The sequence below is a fragment of the Azolla caroliniana genome, unplaced genomic scaffold (assembly GCF_043228905.1).
Source record: "Azolla caroliniana isolate FFs.n. ecotype wild unplaced genomic scaffold, voAzoCaro1.0.p SCAF_295, whole genome shotgun sequence".
Taxonomy (NCBI): domain Eukaryota; kingdom Viridiplantae; phylum Streptophyta; class Polypodiopsida; order Salviniales; family Salviniaceae; genus Azolla; species Azolla caroliniana.
In genome coordinates, this window is record NW_028230730.1 from 1 (window position 1) to 21,046 (window position 21,046).

The 21,046-nt window shown below is 36.0% G+C and overlaps 3 protein-coding genes across 3 annotated transcripts; 2 read left to right on the forward strand and 1 right to left on the reverse strand.

Moving 5' to 3' along the window:
- Positions 1–1,154: 1,154 nt before the first annotated feature.
- LOC147848615 (anamorsin homolog) lies at positions 1,155–3,293 on the forward strand (the record flags this gene model as incomplete). Its single annotated transcript, XM_087338306.1, has 5 exons — positions 1,155–1,253; positions 1,541–1,660; positions 2,424–2,560; positions 2,715–2,789; positions 2,980–3,293. Coding segments are annotated over 5 exons (470 nt in total), but the record flags the coding sequence as incomplete, so codon positions are not given.
- A 2,458-nt stretch (positions 3,294–5,751) lies between these two features.
- Positions 5,752–10,114, forward strand: LOC147848616 (uncharacterized). The gene is made up of 4 exons (XM_087338309.1): positions 5,752–5,999; positions 6,688–6,909; positions 6,999–7,111; positions 9,548–10,114. The coding sequence occupies exons 1-4, from the start codon at positions 5,799–5,801 to the stop codon at positions 9,879–9,881; spliced, it is 870 nt and encodes a 289-aa protein (XP_087194435.1). The 5' UTR covers positions 5,752–5,798; the 3' UTR covers positions 9,882–10,114.
- Positions 10,115–10,876: 762 nt separating this feature from the next.
- LOC147848617 (uncharacterized) lies at positions 10,877–13,620 on the reverse strand. Its single transcript, XM_087338308.1, has 3 exons — positions 12,661–13,620; positions 11,796–12,140; positions 10,877–11,499 (listed from the first exon to the last, which is right to left on the reverse strand). Exons 1-3 carry the CDS (start codon positions 13,387–13,389, stop codon positions 11,041–11,043), a joined length of 1,533 nt encoding a protein of 510 aa, XP_087194434.1. The 5' UTR covers positions 13,390–13,620; the 3' UTR covers positions 10,877–11,040.
- Between the last annotated feature and the right edge of the window lie 7,426 nt (positions 13,621–21,046).

A 21,046-nucleotide genomic window follows, 5' to 3' on the forward strand; every position in this document is an offset into this window, starting at 1 on the left:
AAGTTTTCTGAACTGCACTGTAGTGCTGTAGAACTTTAGAATGAGTGAGGTTACTGTAATAATCCAAATTTTCGTCAGTGCATGTCAATGTACTGTCACATGGTTGGAGATTGTTTATTGGTTCAATGCAACCCTTCCTGAATTCTCTATGGAAGCCATAAGAGTTCCTTAAAGAGACAATGAATCCTTCCACACCAGTTTGATTCACCAGTTCTGCCAAGCCACATCCATAAAACGTATCCAGCTATTTAGCCATGTTTCAGATTGAGCTTTTGTTGAAACCAACTAGGAGCTGAAACAGATGCCATCTTCAAGCCTATATACCACCACATATGCCATTTATATAACTTATATGTTTCTTTGTTTTATGTATATATAAAAGTTTCGACCAATGTGATGTAGTTTGTTTTAATATAATGTATTAATAGGAACATGTGGAAACCTGGTCCATAGTACTACAGCAACAGCAAGCCTTGTTGTGCACACAATTGCACAACACACTGTTAAGAAGACTTGTTTTTTGTATGCTCATATATAACGTCCTTGGACTGTTTTCTGCTTATGGGGCTAAAAAGGAATAGGAAAAGTTGTCTCCCCGTTCTTATAAGTGTAGTTTGATCGATCACATTTATAATAACCTCATTCGTGTGTTTATCTCCTTGCAATCCACCTTTCCTACCCTAACCCCCTTAATGCATACTTATTTTTAGCTAGTTGTACCACAAGCTTCTCTCCCTTGGCCCCTTAGGTCCACAATCTTTTTTTGTAAGTCACCTTTGATTAACTCAACAAATCTAACACCTTTAACTTCTCGTCACCCTTGTCATTGAGAGTTATAGGCCATTATATCCTGCTTCCCTCACTCTTAAAAGAAGTTAATATATCTTTCTTTCTCTACTTTCTGTGCATGTGTAATGATGTGCTAAAAGTTCAATCTTTTACACACTCAGTTTTTGAATTTGTTTGAATTATTTTCAATTAATTAATTGATTAGTTCATGTCTATATACCAGTATGCATAGTATATATGGTTTGAGAAAGTTCTAATTTGATAGCTTCTACAGTGTGGATCCATCTCCTCTAGAGAATGTTAATATATGTTGGTCATATGATTATTGGGGACTTGCTCATTCAAAGATCCTACCTAATTTTTAGTTTTTACTTTCTTTGTTGTCCAGATAAGAGCTGTAAAACCAACTTGGGGAGCTGGAGCTTCTTTTACCTTAAAAAAGAAAGTAAATGCAACTGTTCAAGGTATAATGTTTATTAATAATTCATATTATGTGTATTGATTTCGTTAGAAGAAATCCATGAATATTTTTAGGTTTGTTTGTATGTGATCATGGCATTGCAAGGATTTATGTATGAGGTTAATATATTTGGAATCCTCGATGATTGTTCATGGATTACATGTGTTTCCTGCATTTTTTGCACGAGAACAGGTGCATTATTTGTGTGCATATAATGAATGCCTATTCATGCATAATGTAACATCCTCACATCTTTTGAATATCTTGATTGTGATGGTCCTGGTTCTCCAGAGTCTAGAAAGGCCGGTCCAGTGAAGCTGCCTACATTTGAGGTCGATGATGAATTTGATTTAATTGATGAAGATTCACTACTTACAGAGGAGGATCTGAAGAGACCTGAACTGCCAAAAGGTAATCATTTCTTTCAGGGATTTCTGCATATAATTTTGACTATTTTTTATTTACAACAGAAATATCAATTGAAAAGAAAATGGTTCTTTAAACCTAAATCTAAGCACTCAAGCAATGAGGGGGATTTTCTAAATTTGGATTTTGTACCTCTGAAAGAGACATAAAATGAAGAACTTGATGATATGATCCTAGAATTTCTTGATTATTGTCTCCAAAATGCTACAAATTCCAGATTTTGAGACTGCTCTTTTTCATTCCTTTGCTAATTGTGGGAAACTAATCTTAACTTTACAAGTAGTTAAAGATTAGTCTGTTTTAAAAAAGTAACAATGATTATTTCATCTATTAGATTGAAAAGTCTCATTCTTTTTTTCTTGATATTTACGGAGTATGGTTTAATCATGTAGAATCTGTTCGAATATTCTTAAAGTGACTAGAAATTAGAATTTAAATATCAAGCAATGGTTTTGCAGAAGTTAAAAGCAGCATTTTGGGAATTACATTAAACCAGATCCACAGTTTTGATAATTTCCCCGAACAGTTATGATGATGGTATTTGTCCGAAAAAGGCATTGATCATAAGACATCATATTTGCAACGCATTTCAGCATTCTTGTTATTGAAAGACCATTTTTTTGCTTTTTCTAGTAGTGATGACCATCATTTTTGGCCCTTCTATGATTTTACTAAGTATAACCCAAGAACTATAATTTTTCAAGATAATGCTTAATGACTATCTTTTTCAACTCTGTCGAGAATACAGTCGATGATTGTGAAGTGGGGAAATCCGGAAAGAAAGCATGCAAGAATTGCACATGTGGTCGTGCAGAAATGGAAAGCTCAGTCACAATATCCTTGACTGAAGAACAGATTGATAATTTCAAATCAGCATGTGGCAATGTAAGATTGTTTTTATTTTTGTGTTAGCTGGAAGAGATTTTTTATTATATGTTAATCTAATAAGTAACATGGGTTTATAACAAACCTTTAGTTGGGTTGTTTATTAGACTTGGATATATAATCTGGGTTTTATTATATTTTATCTTTCTTTCAGTGTGGCCTTGGAGATGCTTTTCGATGCAGTACTTGTCCATATAAAGGAATGCCGGCATTTAAACCTGGAGAAAAGGTCTACATATTTCATATTTTCATGATTTTTAAACTTAATATAAGTTTTTGCTTTAGTTTATTTTGATTCATGAAAAGCTTTGCTTGTATGAACCGTTTTTACCTAATATAAATTTTCTTCAAACCCTCTTTTGATTTCTGAAGAGCTTGATTGCGTGGATCCCTGATATTGTTTTTGGGTGTTTTTGTAGGTCACGCTCTCTGGAATGCTTCTCAAAGCTGATGTTTGATAATAATAAAAGCATAGATGGTTATGGAACTTCACTAACACTAACTATTCTATAATATGAAGTCTTTATATTCTACTCGACACTATTTTTAGTACTTCATTGTATATGATATGATGGGTGAATGAAATTGAATGAAGGATCAGAAAGTTTTTGGTATTTAAGGACAAAAAACTAAATCTCACACGGGATCAAACTTCATAGCAAATAGAATTTTTGCTAAAGTCTCACGAATGTGGAAATAAAAGTTTAAACTTAATAGTATTATTGTGTTTATAGATGCTGCTTTCCTCCTTGAGCATGAGCTTTGATTGATGGCAAGATGGCAAATTTGAGAGTTTGCTTTATTTTATCAGCATGTGTTGTGCTGTGTAGCTTTCTTTGAGATTCAAGTTTTGCTCTATTTTTATCATCTGTTGAATTTATTGTAATGATCAATCAAACAATATCAATACGACACACTACCTTCTGGAGAGAGAATTGAGTGGTTTGTGAAATATTTCAAAGATGTTCTGGATGGATGAAAAGTAATAATCAATGGCAAGTGAAACTTTGTTATGTGGTTTCTTATGTTGCACCTCAGATTTATGTTGATTCATTGTAAAGAATACCTTTTTATCGGCAGTGATAGTAAAATCATGGGTATGTTAAATTTGATTCTCTAAACGTCAGACCAAGTGGACTTCATAACTTCATGGTAGTTCTGTGAAATAGGCAAATTCATACGCCAAAAAGCATTGTTTCAAGGTCCTTGTTTTTAATTGGCTTTAGACAGACAGTTTATGAAATTTATTATTCTCTAACATTGAAGTGTCAAGAACTAACACACACCCCAATATCTCAAATTTAGGCATTGTATCAGATTGTACAAATAATGTTTGTGGATCAGTAAATTGACAACTCTTGTTTTTTTTTATATAGTCTCCTGCAATATTTCTTTATGCCAAATTAAGCTGTAAATAATCAGAACTCAAAAGAGCTCAAATGAAGCTCTCCCTTTTCTTGTTCATAGTCTCTGAAAGTGCAAGGCCAACCCTCAAAAAACCATAATCATTAATGCGTAGTCTCTCATGCTCAACGTTTGTTCTTGAATCTTGATACATGACATTGCCTTATCTAAAAGTTTAAAGGGCAGGAAGATAAGAATGTTCATAACTAGATAAAAAGCCTTAACCTACAAATGAGGTAATCCAATGTCATTAACTAAACCTCTTTTGTTGATTCCCACCTTGCTATGCCTTAACCTAAGATGACATGCATTTCAAGTGGTAAACCATCTCTACATAAGCTTAAGGCTTTTACAATATCTAAACATCTTTAGTTACGTTTTGTATCGAAGTGTTAAGGTTTAGCATGTATCAGACACTTATTATTTGGCTTTACTATTAAGGGAAGCAACACGATAATGTTTCACTAATAAGTAAATCCAAAATCAACTAATGATAATTTAAGGTCAGACTTTATGTATTTGAATCTTACTATTAAGGGAAGCAACACGATAATGTTTCACTAATAAGTAAATCCAAAATCAACTAATGATAATTTAAGGTCAGACTTTACGTATTTGAATCTTCTTCCTTTGCTATAAGGTTAAGAAAAATGCAATATAGAAGAAGAATCCAGATTTTTAAACTTGTTGCCTTACATGTATCTGTGTAATATGGGTAAGGAAAATTATGTATAGGAAATTCCACACATGTCCGTAAAAGGCTTTTACATAATCTGAAAAACATATTTAGGATTGATATGTATTTTAATCATCTTGCTATGTGATTAAGTTAAAGACAAAAGCAGACAAGGAATTAAATAGATATAATAAGTAGAAGGCCTTTACCTTAGTTCAAGGTATGAACCTTTTTCTCTTGGTTTTCTTGTAAATATACAGTTTATCTTTGGTAGACTTGTTGTGTTAATCTCTCTCTCTCTCTCTCTCTCACACACACACACACACACACACATAACATAGATACTCAATTTATCTAACATGTGTAAAATTGCCATCTAGTTCTCAAAATCTTTACATATATGGGTGTTGTCACACTTTCCAATTACCCTTTCCTTGAGTACAAAACTCATGCTTTTCTTTCATCTTGAGCAACTTTGTGCTAAGCAAAAATGTGCTTTGTGGGCCATGGCTACTAAATATGTGAGGAATTTTGAAAGATATGCTTATTTTTTCCACCCTTTTATTATATATAACCTTACAAAAAGATATAAGAAGGTTCTATCCGATGCAACGAGCGAAATGCGTGATACATAGAAAGGTCGAGACACAAGAAACGTTCCTCGTTGTCTCTTCGAACGGACAGCATGGGGAGGTCAATCGGCGACTACACAGGGAGGAGGAGGACAAGGAAGGAATTAAAGAAGAACAAAGGGGGGTTAGTAAGTGTATTGTCAGAGACCGGTGCGATGGGCAATATGTGAGAGGGGAGAGTCTTATGTTGTGTGTTCTCCACCCTTGGCAAAAGGAGGCCGCGAAAAGCGAGCTCTCCGGATAAAGATCATAAAGGATTAGAAAAACCCCAAGGGCATCTTGTGGGAAAACAAAGAAAAACCCCCGAGGGCATTCTTGTAGAATAGAAAAATTCTCAGGGGCATCTTGTGCCAAAATAAAGAAAATGCCCAGGGGCATTCCTGAGAAATAACAAAACGAAGGTTTGGGCCGATTTGTGTGAGAGCCGATGTTTCCTGAGTTCGTAGAACACACACAGGCAGAGACACACAGAGGGAGAGGGAGAGAGAGAGAGAGAGAGAGAGAGAGAGAGAGAGAGAGAGAGAGAATGGGTCTTTGTTCTCCAATCAAGGTCATGGGTGTGGTGGGTGCAGGTCAGATGGGGAGTGGAATAGCTCAGATCGCTGCTGTTATGGCTCATGACATTCATGTTCTCATGACTGATATCGATCAGGTCTCCCTCTCCAGAGGGCTCCATGCCATCTCCTCATCCCTATCTCGCTCTGTCAAGAAAGGATCTCTCTCCCAGGTAACCCTAACTCCATTCTTGGTTCACTTCAGTTCTTCAAGTGTATATAGTACATTTTTTGTGTTTTCCTTTGGTTTTAAATAAAAGTAAAATTAGACCTTGTTTTAATTGCTCCTCGAAAAAGAGCAAAAAAATATATTGTTTTCTTCAGTTGGAAATGGTAATTGTCTTTATATAGCTTCATTTTCTAGTATCTAATAGTAAAGAAATTGTCTTTTGACATTGATTAGCTTTCGTAAGAAATTGTCTTTTGACATTTATATGAAAGCTAATGTCTTTGTTCAAGTTTATTCTCGACTTTCAGTATTAAAACCAGGAGATTGGTTTTCTTTGATTGTTCTGAAGATTAAGATTGCATTCATTGTATAAGGTTGAATCTATGTGAAATCGGAAAATAGAAGTCGTGATAAGGTCTTCATTTAAGCATTAAAAGTAAAATAACGTTAATAAATTAAAAGACATTTTTTTTATTGATTTTACAAGCATTTCAAAAGATAAAATATAACATGTTTTGTCATAGTCTCACGTACCATAAAAGTAGGACATAATAGAGACAATTTCTCTTTGTCTATTCTCTTAAAATCCTTAATACTCATGGTTAGGAATTATTTGTGAAGCATACATGAATGATAAGCCTTAAAGGGTCATATTTATTGCCAGGAATAATGAATGCTTTTGCATAGTGCAGGAACAGATGGATGAATCACTTGCACGCATAAAGGCTACAACCTCTATGGAAGAATTAAATGCTGCAGATTTTGTTATTGAAGCTGTTTCGGAGAATGAAGAGCTGAAAAGGAAAATATTTACACAGTTAGATAAGATTGTGAAGCCTTCGGCGATTTTAGCATCGAATACGAGCTCCATTTCAATCACTCGGCTATCATCTGCGACGTCACGACCCAATCAGGCATGTAATGCTTGAAACCAAAGTCATTGCGTGTAAAGAAATTTCACTATGTTTTCTTCTTCTAACTATTTCTATATATCATTATTCAGGTTATTGGCATGCACTTCATGAATCCCCCCCCAGTAATGAAGCTTGTAGAAGTTGTGAGAGGTTTGGCTACAAATGACTCTGTCGTAGAAACTACCAAAGATCTAGCTGAAAGGTCTGTTTCATAATTTCATAACATAGTTTAATATGTATGGTGTGTGTTAAAAAAGCTGACATAGTTTCACCATCTAGAATAATTCTGAATAAAATTACACATGCAAATGCACACAAGGGGCTTGAACAACTCACTTCCAAAAGTGAGTCGTGAAACCAACAAATTAGGCATCAATCTGAGGTTGGGAAACCCCCAGCTCATGTCATCATAGAAGGTTGAAGACTGTCATGTCATTATTTCTACAATTTTCTAGAAATTTCCACAAAGCTTATGTCCTTGAGATCTTCTATCTCTCTGGCAATGAGTTTCATGAGCGGTTGCTCTCTATGCTTCACTTTCCAGGCACAAAGATAATGAAATTCTCAAATATTGTCATGATTTAGAGATTTGGAGTACTTTCTGTGTATGTTATTAATATGGATAGTGTAGATTCAGGGCTCATACCATTAACATGAGGTTGAATTCTTGACCTGAAACTCTTCATCAATCTCGAGTAGCACTGGCAACTCCTGCCGAAAAGAAGTATGGCAAGATTCTGAAAGTGTCCAATAATACATGATAATTATTCATGAATGGTGGTAGTTAAAGGTTGTAGGTTAGGATTCAACCAACCAATAATCCTTAGAGAAACCAGTTTCCAATGCTTGCACAATGTAGATATCTATTTACTTTGTTTAAGGGGATCATAAACTTTAAGATCTTCACTCTACTTGAGCTCCTCTGACTTTTGTGACTAATCCTCCAATATTTGGCAAACTTGATGGCATAATAATATGCCTTGAGTTTTGTTACACGCAGAACCTTAATATATTATTGAAGGTCAAATTATGGCCTATTGCACGTAATGTCCATGAACTTCTCTCATTTCTAGGATTTGTTGGTTATTCTAAATTGACTTAAAACCATACTAAGCTTTTAAAAGGTCAGACACCTAAGATTGTTAAACCAATAATTTGGAATGATTAACTTGATAATAATTTAAACATTCTTAAGGAACTTGTTTGCCTTGCTCCTACACTCATTCTTCCTGACCTATCAAAACCCTTTGAGGTTGAAACCGAAGCTAGCAATTATACGATGGGTGTTGCTTTTTATCTAGATGGCAACCCTTTGCATTTGAATGTAAAAACTTAAAACCTACTGAATGTTGATTTTCGGTTAAAGAAAAGGACTTGTTTGTGATCAGATATTACTTATTTGGAAATTGGTTTATGGTTACAACTGATCACCCATCCTTGAAATATTGTTGTGATCAACAAGATCTATTTGGTCACAAAGTGCAAGTATAAAATGAGTACCTAACCTCAATACGTGGGAGACAAACATCTCCATCAGAAAGTTGTGAGACATCAGTGGTATGTCAAGGTTGTCGCTACAATAACATACTATCTTAGGAAATATTCAGTGGTACAGGATGTTGATGGTGTTTAAGATTCGTCTCAATTTCTTCGCTCAAACTTAATTTAGGATCTTAAACACCATAGGCATCCCCTACCACCAAATAGTGCCTAATGTCATACTTGGACGCAATCAACACACTGCTATTGCAGCAATAGCCTTATTGCACCACCAGTGTCTCTCTTTTATTGAGGTTAGCTACTCATTTTATACTTGCACGCAGGTCCTCAGGTCACCGCATGTTGCCACGTATCATGACCTTATGTGAGTTGTCACAACTCCTCATATTTGGGCACAATCAACACTGTGCTATTGCAACAAGAGCCTTATTGCACCACCAATGTCTCTCTTTTATTGAGGTTAGCTACTCATTTTATATTTGCACGCAGGTCCTCAGGTCACTGCATGTTGCCACATATCATGACCTTATGTGAGTTGTTGCAACTCCTCGTATACCCTTAAAACCATTAGAAGTTTACCCTTAAATACTATGTTAAGGTTTTGCACTTAATATTACTCCTCATATAAAAAATGGTAGTCTTGCAATGAAAATATAGAAAAGTTGCCTCTTTCTCCCAAATGGCATCATCAATAGTTCAATTCATCCATTTTAAATCTCAGTGTGATCTGGAACATAGATTTTAAATTTTTGAATTTTTGGTTCCGGCACATACTGGTTTATATTTGGCATCAGCTCTATCACTGATACTGATATTTTCAACAGACCCTGATATCAATCCACTGAACAGAACTTCATTAATACTGATACTCTTGTGCACCATATTTTAACATTATATATATTAATTTTGGCTATGTCCAAGTTGGCAACTGCATGAATAATCCATTGGAGGATTTAATGAAAATACTTACCAAATTAGGTTTAGTTGATCTGGGTTTTTCCAAGCAGCCAAATTCCCCATCTACTTCTTTCCCTATGCATGTTCTTCAATATCCTGTAAACATATAGGAGGATAGGAAAACAAACAATAAACTAAGAGCTCCAAGGTGCCAAATACAATTATTGACGTATGTTGGCAGGTTTGGGAAGACTGTGAGCTTTTCAAAAGATTATCCTGGCTTCATTGTCAATCGCATTCTCATGCCTATGATCAATGAGGCATTTTATGCACTAATGGAAGGAGTGGGCACAGCCGATGACATTGATAGTGGTATGAGGCTAGGAACTAACCAACCAATGGGACCCCTTACGCTCGCAGACTTCATTGGCCTTGATACTTGTCTTTCAATTATGCGTGTTCTACATCAAGGCCTGGGTGATAGTAAGTATCGACCCTGTCCATTGCTTGTTCACTATGTGGATGCCGGCTGGCTTGGCAAGAAATCTGGTCGCGGTGTTTACTCATATGTTTGATGGTGATAGTTCATTGAGTTCTAAAGTGAACCTTGTTAATATTTAAGTAAAATAAACCTAACATAGCACGGAATTTTCAGTAACATGTAATAGGTTGATTACAGTAATATGATAACTAATGTAGGTCGTGACTAATGTTAGTTCCAATACAATGGGACATTCCATCTTTTCTATTTTTGTGTCCTTTGACATTGGTGGATATCTGTTACTCAAAAATAATGCTTGGATGTTAACATGTGTATCAATATGGCTTAAACAGATTTTAGCAGATTGTGCACTTTAATGGAATTTTGTGCCAATTAGAAATTGAACTAGCTATGCATATCATAAGGTGTTGCCTGGACTGAAATTAGAAAGTGGGCTGTTAATTGAATCTTCCTATTGGTATATGAAATTAGAGTGCCTTCTCTTTTAGAATTAAAAGACAATTCTAAAATGCTATGAAATCAAAGAGAGAGGGGGCAGAGTTTTGTAATCTAAGGCCCAAGTTTCCACAAAAGTGCTCCATACAGTTGATGACAATAATCTTTTATCATTTTGGATGTCAAGGATCCAAGGACCAATTGCATCATGGATGATAATATTAAACATTTGTAGTTTATATGAATCACAAGGTTATCAATGACAGACAGACAGCATTTGATGGTGTGGGAATCAAGCATATGATAAGGAACAAATGCATAGAGCATGGTGAGACTAGTTCAGGTATGGCTATGTTTTTATATTTTTGCAATGTACTCCAAACCTCTGCAAATCGAGCAAGCAAACCATGCATTCTATCATTATTCTCTAGTATGGTTTCTAAGAACTACTGAATCAACGACAAGCAGTAAGCAGTTTCAATATGTTCTGGATCAAATTACTTCCATCTTAGCTGTATCTTCTCCTCGAATACATTGTCCTATCAGAATACATATCAATAAGTGTCCTTGTTGAGATACAAAACCCCACACCCTGTGAAAAAGTATAATGTTGACACAAAACCTTACTCATCATAAAATTAGTAAAAGATTAGTGTTACTTTGCTGAGTTAAAAACAATATCTTGGTTGAGTAGATTTTAGCACTGCTCTGGGAAAAATATACAATGCACTCTTGCAAGTGTTTGCCACCATCCATCATAGTCAATTCATAATGACCCTGATAGTATAGTTCAGTTTTTAACAGACAAGGTCACATGACAAGTGCATAAGAAGCACAGCAGCCTCTTCTTCATCTTTTGCAAAAACTCTTTTCATGGTTAGATGCTCTTCACCAGGACCTAAGTTCTTAAACCTTGACTGCATGCACCCATATATCTTCTTCAATGAGGCTGGTCCAGATGAAACTTTCCAGGCATTGGGGGTATCTCTTAACAAGTCAACTTGATCTCTTTTTATCACCAGTTGATGCCACTTGCTTTTCTTCTGATGCCGAGAAACATCAGAAGCAAAAGGCTTGAGACCCACCTCTTGTGTGAGAAAAGTATTATTATTTTGCTTTCTCTTTAAAGGTCTTGAAAGATACTTGGAAGGAGAAGGTGATGAATTTCTGAGCAATGGAACCGCAAGGTCTGGGTCATTATGCCCTGGAAAAGATCGATACTTCTTGAACCGAATGCCACATGCATTGCATAGAGACTGCAATAAAAAATGACATTAAAGCATCATTACTCATGTATTGAGAATACATATTTATTTGACTGCCCTGACAAACATGTTAAGGAGTTGCCATTCGTATGTTACATTGAGCTTTCCACAAACAACATATATTATTAAAAACAAAAATATAATTTCCACAAGATCAAAGATATGGAAAGAAACCTAACAATATCACCTAACTTGGGACATCAATCAAGCAACTCTACAATGAATGAAAAAGAAAGAATTATATAGAACAAAAAGAGATCATGTAAAGCCAGTAGATCCACACATACCTTGGGGCCCTGTGGTCCACTTCTCCACATAGGAGTCTTTGTGGTCCCACACAATGAACAAGCTTTAAGTACAAGTTGAGTAGATCCACGAGGAGAGACCTCAATTCGGCTACCATTTGAGCTGCTATTCCTACTCTTCCATTTACCAAGATTATCCGGAGCAATTGGTCTTGCTTCGATCTTCCTTAGAGAAGGGCAAGAATCTGCACGATTGAGGTTCTCCCTACTTGACACACCCATATGATTTTCGTGAATTACTTCATAGCCAGAAGACCTACGAGGATGTATCCCTGACTCTCTTATATCCAATCTTGCTGCAGAGGCCACATTTTCCCCTTCATTAAGCTGAATTAAAAAAAGAAAAACATTTAGAACAAGAAACTGAGCTTATAAACGAGTGAAAAGATGCTAATTTTGAAAAAAGCTCCTCTATAAATTGGGCACCACATTGCCCACATCTCTTAAAGTCCAAACACAGGGACAATGTATGCTGATGTTCACAATAACAATCCACAAAAAACACAAAGAAACAAAGAAGTAATAAGAATCCCCTGTTCTTACAGTGGCAACATTTAAATCAAGAACCTGCACGCACATCAAAATCTTGGAACCCAAAGGTTAAGATAAGCTTGAATACGCAAAAACACAAAAATAAACAATTTAGAGTTGAACATATATATAGTATGGGGTAATGTTTTTATCAAAATGAAGATAATTTTAACACAAAAAAGGCATACAAACTTACAAACAAACCACAATCACAATAGAAGGAAAAAAACAATTTCAATTTCAAAACATAAAAAACAACAAAATCCCAGCCCAAAAGAATTCTGGGTGACTAGACAACAAAAGAGGCTTGACTAACCTTTGAAACGAGAATTTTCACATCAGAGGAAGGAGTAACGATAGGTACAGTTTCTTGTATTTTATGTTGAATTATACTATCTCTGTATCCATTGATAGAGGTCAAATTACTCTCTAAAGTTGGGCCAGGAGGGGACCCATCACCAACATAAACTTCTTCATGATTTGTATCATTCATCGAAGCAATTTCAACAGTAGATAATAGATTCATTGATGGCGTTTGTGCTGGAGAAGAATAAGAAGAAGAGGAAGAAGAGAATGATGCATTTAAGACTTGGGCTTCTGAAGATGAATCCTCTTGTAGAATAGCTTTCTCACACTCTTTCGACGACAATGAAGAAGGCCTTTGACAGAGAGAACGGGAAATCCCTCTTGAGAAATTCGAAGAAGAAGAATGCGTTAATCCTGTAGATGGAGATTCACCAAAGCCAGAGCTTGATGCTGTTAGATGGGTGTTCACGTGAGTAGTTGTTATGTGAGTGGGGGAACACCTCTGTGAAACATCCAGTAATTTCATTGATGAAGATGATGATGATGTTGGTGATGTTGATGAAGATACTCTGTTTCCATATATCGGTGAAGAAGAGGATGATGAAGAAGAAACTATAACACTGTTTTTGTTTCCCTGATCACAGGACTGGTTTTCCTTCTGTGTTTGCATAAGCCAGAACTTCTTGATATGTCCATGACCACAAACCCTAGATAAGTGGTGAGCAGGAGCTTGCAACATTGTTCCAAAAAAGAACTAGAAGCCTAAATTTTGCAATCCTAACAGTGGGTTTGAGCTAGAGCTTATTTGATGCAGACGGAGCGTGGTTGTGTGTGTATGGGATATTATGCTGGAGGATTAAGGAGGTGAATAAGCTTCAGAAGCCATGTACACACTGAGGATGAAGCGGAGGAGACCATCTTCCAGTAGATCTGCTGAGAACGACTCAGAGAAAAGAATGGGGAAATGTGGCCAGAGAAGGAAGAAATAGGATGAGAAAAAGCGGGAAATGCAGGGGAGAATTGAAGGAGTGAACTAGATCGGAGAAGAAAGAGGAGGAAGGGAAGACAATATGCAGAAAAGGATTAAAAGTTACGAGCTAAATCAGAGAAAGACGAATTAGGGTTAGGGTTAGGGTTAGCAGAGATGGAGCTCAAATAGAGAGAGAGAGAGAGAGAGAGAGAGAGAGAGGATAAGGGAGAGAAGAGAGACGGGAGATATGCGGAATGAAAAGCTCACGACATTAAAAATTAGGGCAAACATAAAGATGAAGGAAATTAGAGGGCTTTTTTAGTAGTGCCGCCAAATCTAGCGGCATGCCATGCCTGCCGTCCGATCTTCTCTGTGAGCTTTATGCCAACCTCCTCCGTTGGATCTCCTTTCTAGGGTTTAGTAAGCCCCTCAAAAAAAAAAAAAAAACAGAGGCATTTCCCTGCTTCATCATGACCGTCCAAATGATTATCTGCTTCCTTGCATCTCAACCGTTCGTTCGCTCGCTCATTCACATTACTCTCTTTCTCTGCGCCCTCCCCCCCTCATCTCATCTGCGCCGTCCAATCTCGTCATCACATCCGGACCGCTCGTCCCATTCCTCTCTGACCCATCGTGGCTGTCCAATAATTGCGATCACATCTCAACCGTCCGTTCGTTCGTTCATACTCATCTCCCCAGGGATGATGTCCAATTCCCATCTCCTTCCTACCTATCTCTCTCTCTCGCTCTTATTTGATTTCTTATCGTTCTATTTGTCTTTGGTCTCTCGTGAAGTTAAGAATATCTATATACATATTTGCCTCCCATACCTCGTCATGACCACCTGTGCTCTAGACCATTCATCACTCTCAGCTCGAACCCATATGATCATTCATTCATCTCATTCTGATTGTTTCGACCTCGCTTAGGGTCTGCTATTTCTCATTTCTCAAACAAGTGAATTAGTTATGACTTGAAATATGTCTACCTTCCTTCTCCCACACATTCATCATGACTCCATTTATTATTTGCTTTAACCGCAAAGCCCTAATCTCTAATGATTTTTGCTTTGCGATAATCCTATGATGATTTACTAACTAAACAAAAAGGTTTTTACTCTTTCACACCCATTGTTTATAACACGTCTTGACAACACTTCGCTTTGGCTTTTTTTATTGTCTCTCTACCAGATACCCATAAAATTATATAAATGCCTCTCGATAAACTAAACATCTTCCATACAAATGTCAATAGACGATATTCAGTTAATAAGAAACACGTCTCCTACTCTCACTCCATCGATCCCAACTTGTTAATACATATATCACCCTCCTCTGCACCTAATTGTTACAGTAGAACATGTGTGGTGTATGTGTATTTCCATATCCTAGTCTTTTACATGTGTGGTATATGTGTATGTCCATATTCTAGTCTTTTTGTTTACTATCCATTTCAGTTGCTTATGGGACAATTAGGAGGTTGTATCTTATTTTTCTTAAGGAGGTTTGTAATATTTTTACATCCATTGGTTTACATATTATGGCTCTAAAATACTAAATACATGAGTAGACGTGTTTCTTGCAAAAAAAATGTGGAAAATTTTATGATCATAAAATATGTTGCAATAAAATCTTGAAAATGTTATTCTGCATAAACTTATCTTGGCATACATGTACGTAGGTTTTAACAATTATGAGATTTGTCAACTCGCCACATAAAATGTGCATTTGTGGACTAAAGAACACAAACAATTTGTCGTAAAGAAGTATATCATAACAAACTTTCCGTGCTACCAAAGCAAGGTAGTAAGTGCATTTTGACATGGCAATTGGTTTTTGGTTACATCATTGTCCAATCTTCATTAACAAACAAACATCAGAGGCAACCTGATTTGTTTGGCTACCCGATTTCAAGGCAAGTAAGTAATATTTGAATGTAATCTATTGAAAATAAAACAAATTTGGTCATGTATGAGTTTCGCTTCCAATATTATAAGAATATTAAATAGAAAAGAGATGGAAGGGGATATGGGAACTTCAAGTTTTAACTACAAATCAATCATTTTACCTATAAAACCAAAGCCAAAACCCCCTATGTATTAATAAAATTCACTCATTTTAGATTCCATATCTCTTGTGCTCAAAAAACTATTCTATTTTTCGTATGACTTTTATCTTCTATCGTATGGTACCTTTTCCAATAGCCGTTAAAGGTACACGTGAGGAGTATTGTATCCCAACCGGTGGATGTTATGTGGACCCTAGCATTATGCTTAGTATGTGCCCTTGATTGTAACATATTTGTTTTGCCAATGAATCTTACATTGTTTCATTTTTTCCTCCTATTTTATTTCGTTGTGCATGTATGCATAACTTTGCCCTCGTCATATTCTTCTCACATATGAATTTAAAGAAGATCAACATTTAGTTCGCCATTGTAAGGATGTCTAAAGTGGTCACAGTAAAATATATACATATAGTAATGGAAGCATTAAGTTCCTCTACGTTATACTGGTTAAAAAGCAATGCATATCCTTCAAATAACAAACCAATCCTCAAGTATTCCCAACAATGACCATTAACATGACGGCCTTGGAAATTGTTGTGAATATAGTCCATGTAGATTGAGTAAGTGGGCAATGTCGAGAACATGAAAGTAGACGATATGGAAAATATGTCAATATTATCTCACCTAAAAAGTTATTGAAGAAGTAGCTTGATTTGCATAAAAGCTACCAATAAACAAGGTGTCCACAATAATGACTTATAAAGAGTCGAGACCATGCAATTAGTTATTCTATTTGCAACAAATTATCATTGGATATCATTGTCAAAACACACTGTTAACAATCATTGAGGTAGAAAAACATAGTAATAATTTCTAGACATGACTAAAATTTAATATATGCAAATAGCATAGCTCATTTACATGCATGTATATCCATGTGGATTGCTTCTTTAACAAACGCAAAGTATGTCTTTTCATTCAAAGCTTTGTTCTTTTTCCTATTGAGTATTTGCATAAACGAGTTGTCTTCTTGCATTGGCACTGATGCATCTACATGAAAATTTTCACCATGTGTCATGGAAAGTTTTAGAAAATGCAAGAAAAACAATCAAGACATTTCTCTTAAAATAACTCGTTTTTCTCACTCAACGGAGAATGTTAATATATATATATAGTGCTAGATATCATAGTTTTTTACAATAAATTGTCATTTCCACACCATTACTTTGACTCGAGATGCTATAACACTGAATAATGACCATTCATATGTTTACACGATGAGTTCCTTTAACATGGTTGTATTGCTCTAGTCAAAGTGTTCCATAAAGATCCTCAAAGGTTACAAATTCAAGAGATGTCAACTCATCGAGGTCTCCACAATCAAGAACCAAATTTACTTTTTTATGATGTTAACTCAACTTCCAAAAGGAATCATGATGGTATACTATTTTATAGCGTTAACCTAATGAGTTTTTTGGAAATATGAACAAATTAATGAAAAAAGGATTGGATGTATGAATTGAATAATAAGCTCAATACTTAGAAAAAAAAGGAACTCTTGGGATAAAATCACAAAGTTGGGTCTTAACCGGAGGTGGATTCATGTATGTATGCGTAAAACTTCTAAGAGGTGAATATCTTGCATATTTTTCACATACATTTCTAGTATGTTGTAATATAATGAGAAATCACAGCAGACACAACCCATTCATGCACATGCATGCATAATTCAAAAGTAACACCTTCTTCATAACATGCATGTTTCTTCTATTAGATTTTGGATAAATATGATTTTGATCATTTAAATTAGCATTCATCAATTTGTATAGCACATTTGGATGGAGACTTTGAGGTTGATGTTCTTGTTTTATGAGTCAAAATGTATGGGTGTAGTGCCTCCATCCATCAACACCCCTCAAATATAAAGGAAGGCATCATATATACACTCAAACTACATGAATCAAATAACTATAGTTAGACAATATGTAATCAAATAAACTACAATTAGACTTGGGAAGGAATAATGCACTCTAGCCTTCATGCATCAACACCCTCCAATATAAAGGAAGGCTTTACTTTTATCCACTTAATCATATATACACTCAATCTACATGACTAAAAACAAATAGTTAGACAACATGCAATCAAATCAAGGACAATTAGACTTGGGAATGAATAATCCACTCTATTGGTGTTATGCATGCATAACGTAACCAAGGAAACGTTGCTCACATTTTTAAAAACATAAGTGAAGAGATGTTCGTTAATGTTAGAAAGGGACAAGTGTGATTTGATCAAGGGAACAATATGTGCATGCTATATCACAAGCTTGACAACCAATTGACGGCGGGCGAGTCTTTTAAAAGGCACACATATTCGAGGGGTATGAGAATATGATAAATACGAGGCTTGGTTATTACATAACAAGGCCGAAATCATAAGTTGCAATACACCAATGGTATGACTATGCTTTCGTCATGTTAATGGTGTTACCCGTCCCAATGAACTCATCCTCCCAATATCCACCAACAAGAGTCGTCGATGGTAGGTTGACTATGTCTTGATCATAATGTGAGGGTGGTAGAGAGGATTGAGTTTTTCCACCGAATTGATTTACCATTTACTTCATATTTGTCTATTGTGCGGTAAAAGGTTCTTAACAATTGGGATTTGCCCCTCTCATTTTATTTATTTATTTTTTAAACAAAATATCCTTTCATTAGTTTTAAAAAAGGCACATCAGCTACAATGTTATATTTTCCGTAGAGATTGTGCAACTATTGAAGCCAATCTATCCCACAACACCTCCATCCATCACAAAATCTAATTTCATTTTTGTATGTACAAACAATTCTCCCATGCTGCCACATGCTTTCAACATACCAAAAAATGTCATCATATAAGGTAAGAGGAAGCCACAAGCATTTGAGGATAAAATTGCATAGCATGCTCAATATAGCCGAATAACATGGTAGTCCATTGTACCATATCTCCAACCAACAATAATTCATCAAAGCTTTTGGGCGTCAATTATTGCTCGGCAAATGCAAGCATTAACAACGTTGTAGTGACTGTCAATGTTGATTTGAAGGGCTTGAATAATCCAAGATGCATTAAACAAATGGTTGGTTGGTGGCTTGTAGGTTTCACATCCATTGTTTAGCCCACCCGAACTGAAAGATCATTGAATGTTTTTTGGGTTTTTTCAAGCTCACCACATTTAGCATACATGTCCACGAAAGCATTCCCAAGCTCAATATTGTCTTCCAACAGTCTCGTACTCACGATTTCATTGTGAATTTCTATGCAGTTATCAACCACGACTACACTGCCACAAGCCTTTAGCAAACTACAAGGGTATTTGCATCCGAAGAAAGACCATCATTTTGCATTTTTTCAAAAGGATTCCATGCTTCCTAGCCAAATCTATGTTGGGAATATCATGAAATTAGTGCATTCCAAGAATCGGTAGCCCCTTGAGGACTTTTTGTACTTTTCCTACTTCGCCACATTTGACATACATATCCACCAAAGCAGTATCTAGTTTCTAAACTTTACCGATCAATCTTTCACTTACAATTTCACTATGAATTTGCTCACCTCTATGTAAAGCCCCTATGCTTGAAGAAGCCTTTGATATGCAAATAAAGGCGATTGTATTTGGCAAGAAGTGATTCCACTACATCCTCTTGAAATAAGTTTTAGCTTTGCTTCCTTCCCCTCGCGGAACATATCCAAAGATCAAAACATTCCATTGACACAACGTCACGAACACAAAGCGCATCAAACACTTCCTGCGGTTTTTTCTAGCTCACCACATTTTGCATACATATCCACCAACACATTGTCGGGCTCGACATGCTTGTTTAAGCATTTCATATGGTGGATTTGTTTCCCCCTATCTATTCCACGTGCCTTCAAGGTGCAAGTGAATGTGATGCCTATCTGTTTGAAACACTTCAATGCACCTTCGTTGTGGCCATGATGAGCATATCTCGAGATCAATGAACTCCATGAGACCAAATCTTGAATAGGAAGTTCATCAAACACCAACTGAGCTTTTTCCAAATCATCACATTTGGCATACACGTCAACAAAAGTATTATCAAGAATAACATTCTCTTCCAATAAACTTTTACATCAAGATGCCAGTAAATGTATACAATATCTACCTATAATCTTCATACTTTCTCAATGTCTCCTAATTAAAATGTACATCTTGTTGTTGGTTGACTGATTTTGGAGACAATTTGCACTTTGTATTTCGGATTGGATGTATGTGATTCCATGAATTTTCAGCTTGATGTATCCCATTGTATAGTGACACATCTTTGCCCTTCAATAAGGCTATTTATGAAAACCTTGCCTCTGGCTGATAGTAGTCCGATTACTGCAGTAGCATCTTCAAAAATGCCACATTTAGCATACGCATCAACTAGAATCACCACAAGACACGAATCTGAATCAAACTCCCTTTCAATGATCTAATTATGGGTGTCTTGCCCTCTTCTGATAGCTTTTAGGCTTATGTATGTCTTCAAGGTAAAAATATAGGTCACAAAATTTGGCATAGTCCCTTTCAACTACTCTTAGACTGCTATAGACCTATGTATGTCCCAAAGCATAAGTAATAATAGTTATACATTGACACATGCCTCATGTCGGTGGAGGAAATACCCAGAGTGGTGGTTGATACCTCCAACGTATACCACCATTAACCATGCAGAATACCTTCATCCTTTCCCATCTCTTCTTAAAAACCTCTTGCTTTCAAAAGACTACATTTGGATCACCTTTGATAGCATCATATTCTCCTTTTAGTGTATGCACTAAGGTCATCCACAACATTCCATTGAATTTGCTGAAATATCCTTCGACATCTACTAGTCCACAAAACCGATATGATTATTGAACTAATCGTCTCCCAAACCATGCCATTTTGGACTGAATTAATAGGTATATATGGCGGCACTTCCTCAACATATCGACCTCTTGTATATAATGCAAAGTTAACATTTTCTTTTTCATAATCTTGTACCTCGCCCTTTATATTAGCCCATATATCTACCCCCCATTTATATATTCTAGAGCCATAAACCTCATGCAAGAGACATAAAAATCTTTTCCAAACCAATTTGGCAGCCATACATGACCAAAATAGGTGATGAAGAGACTCCACTTCTAAACCACAAAAATCACACATCTTATCCACTTCTTTACAATACATCCAAGCCCTAATAGGAACCGCATAATTAACAATCAACCATCTAAATAGAATAATCTTCTTTGGAATTTGAAGAGCCCATAGCCATTTCCAAAATGTTGTCATGTGAGTAGGATCCACATTACAAGTCAACCATTTTGTTGCTGTTGTCGACCAATGGGGTACCCTACGTCTTATCATCTCCCTTCCCAATCA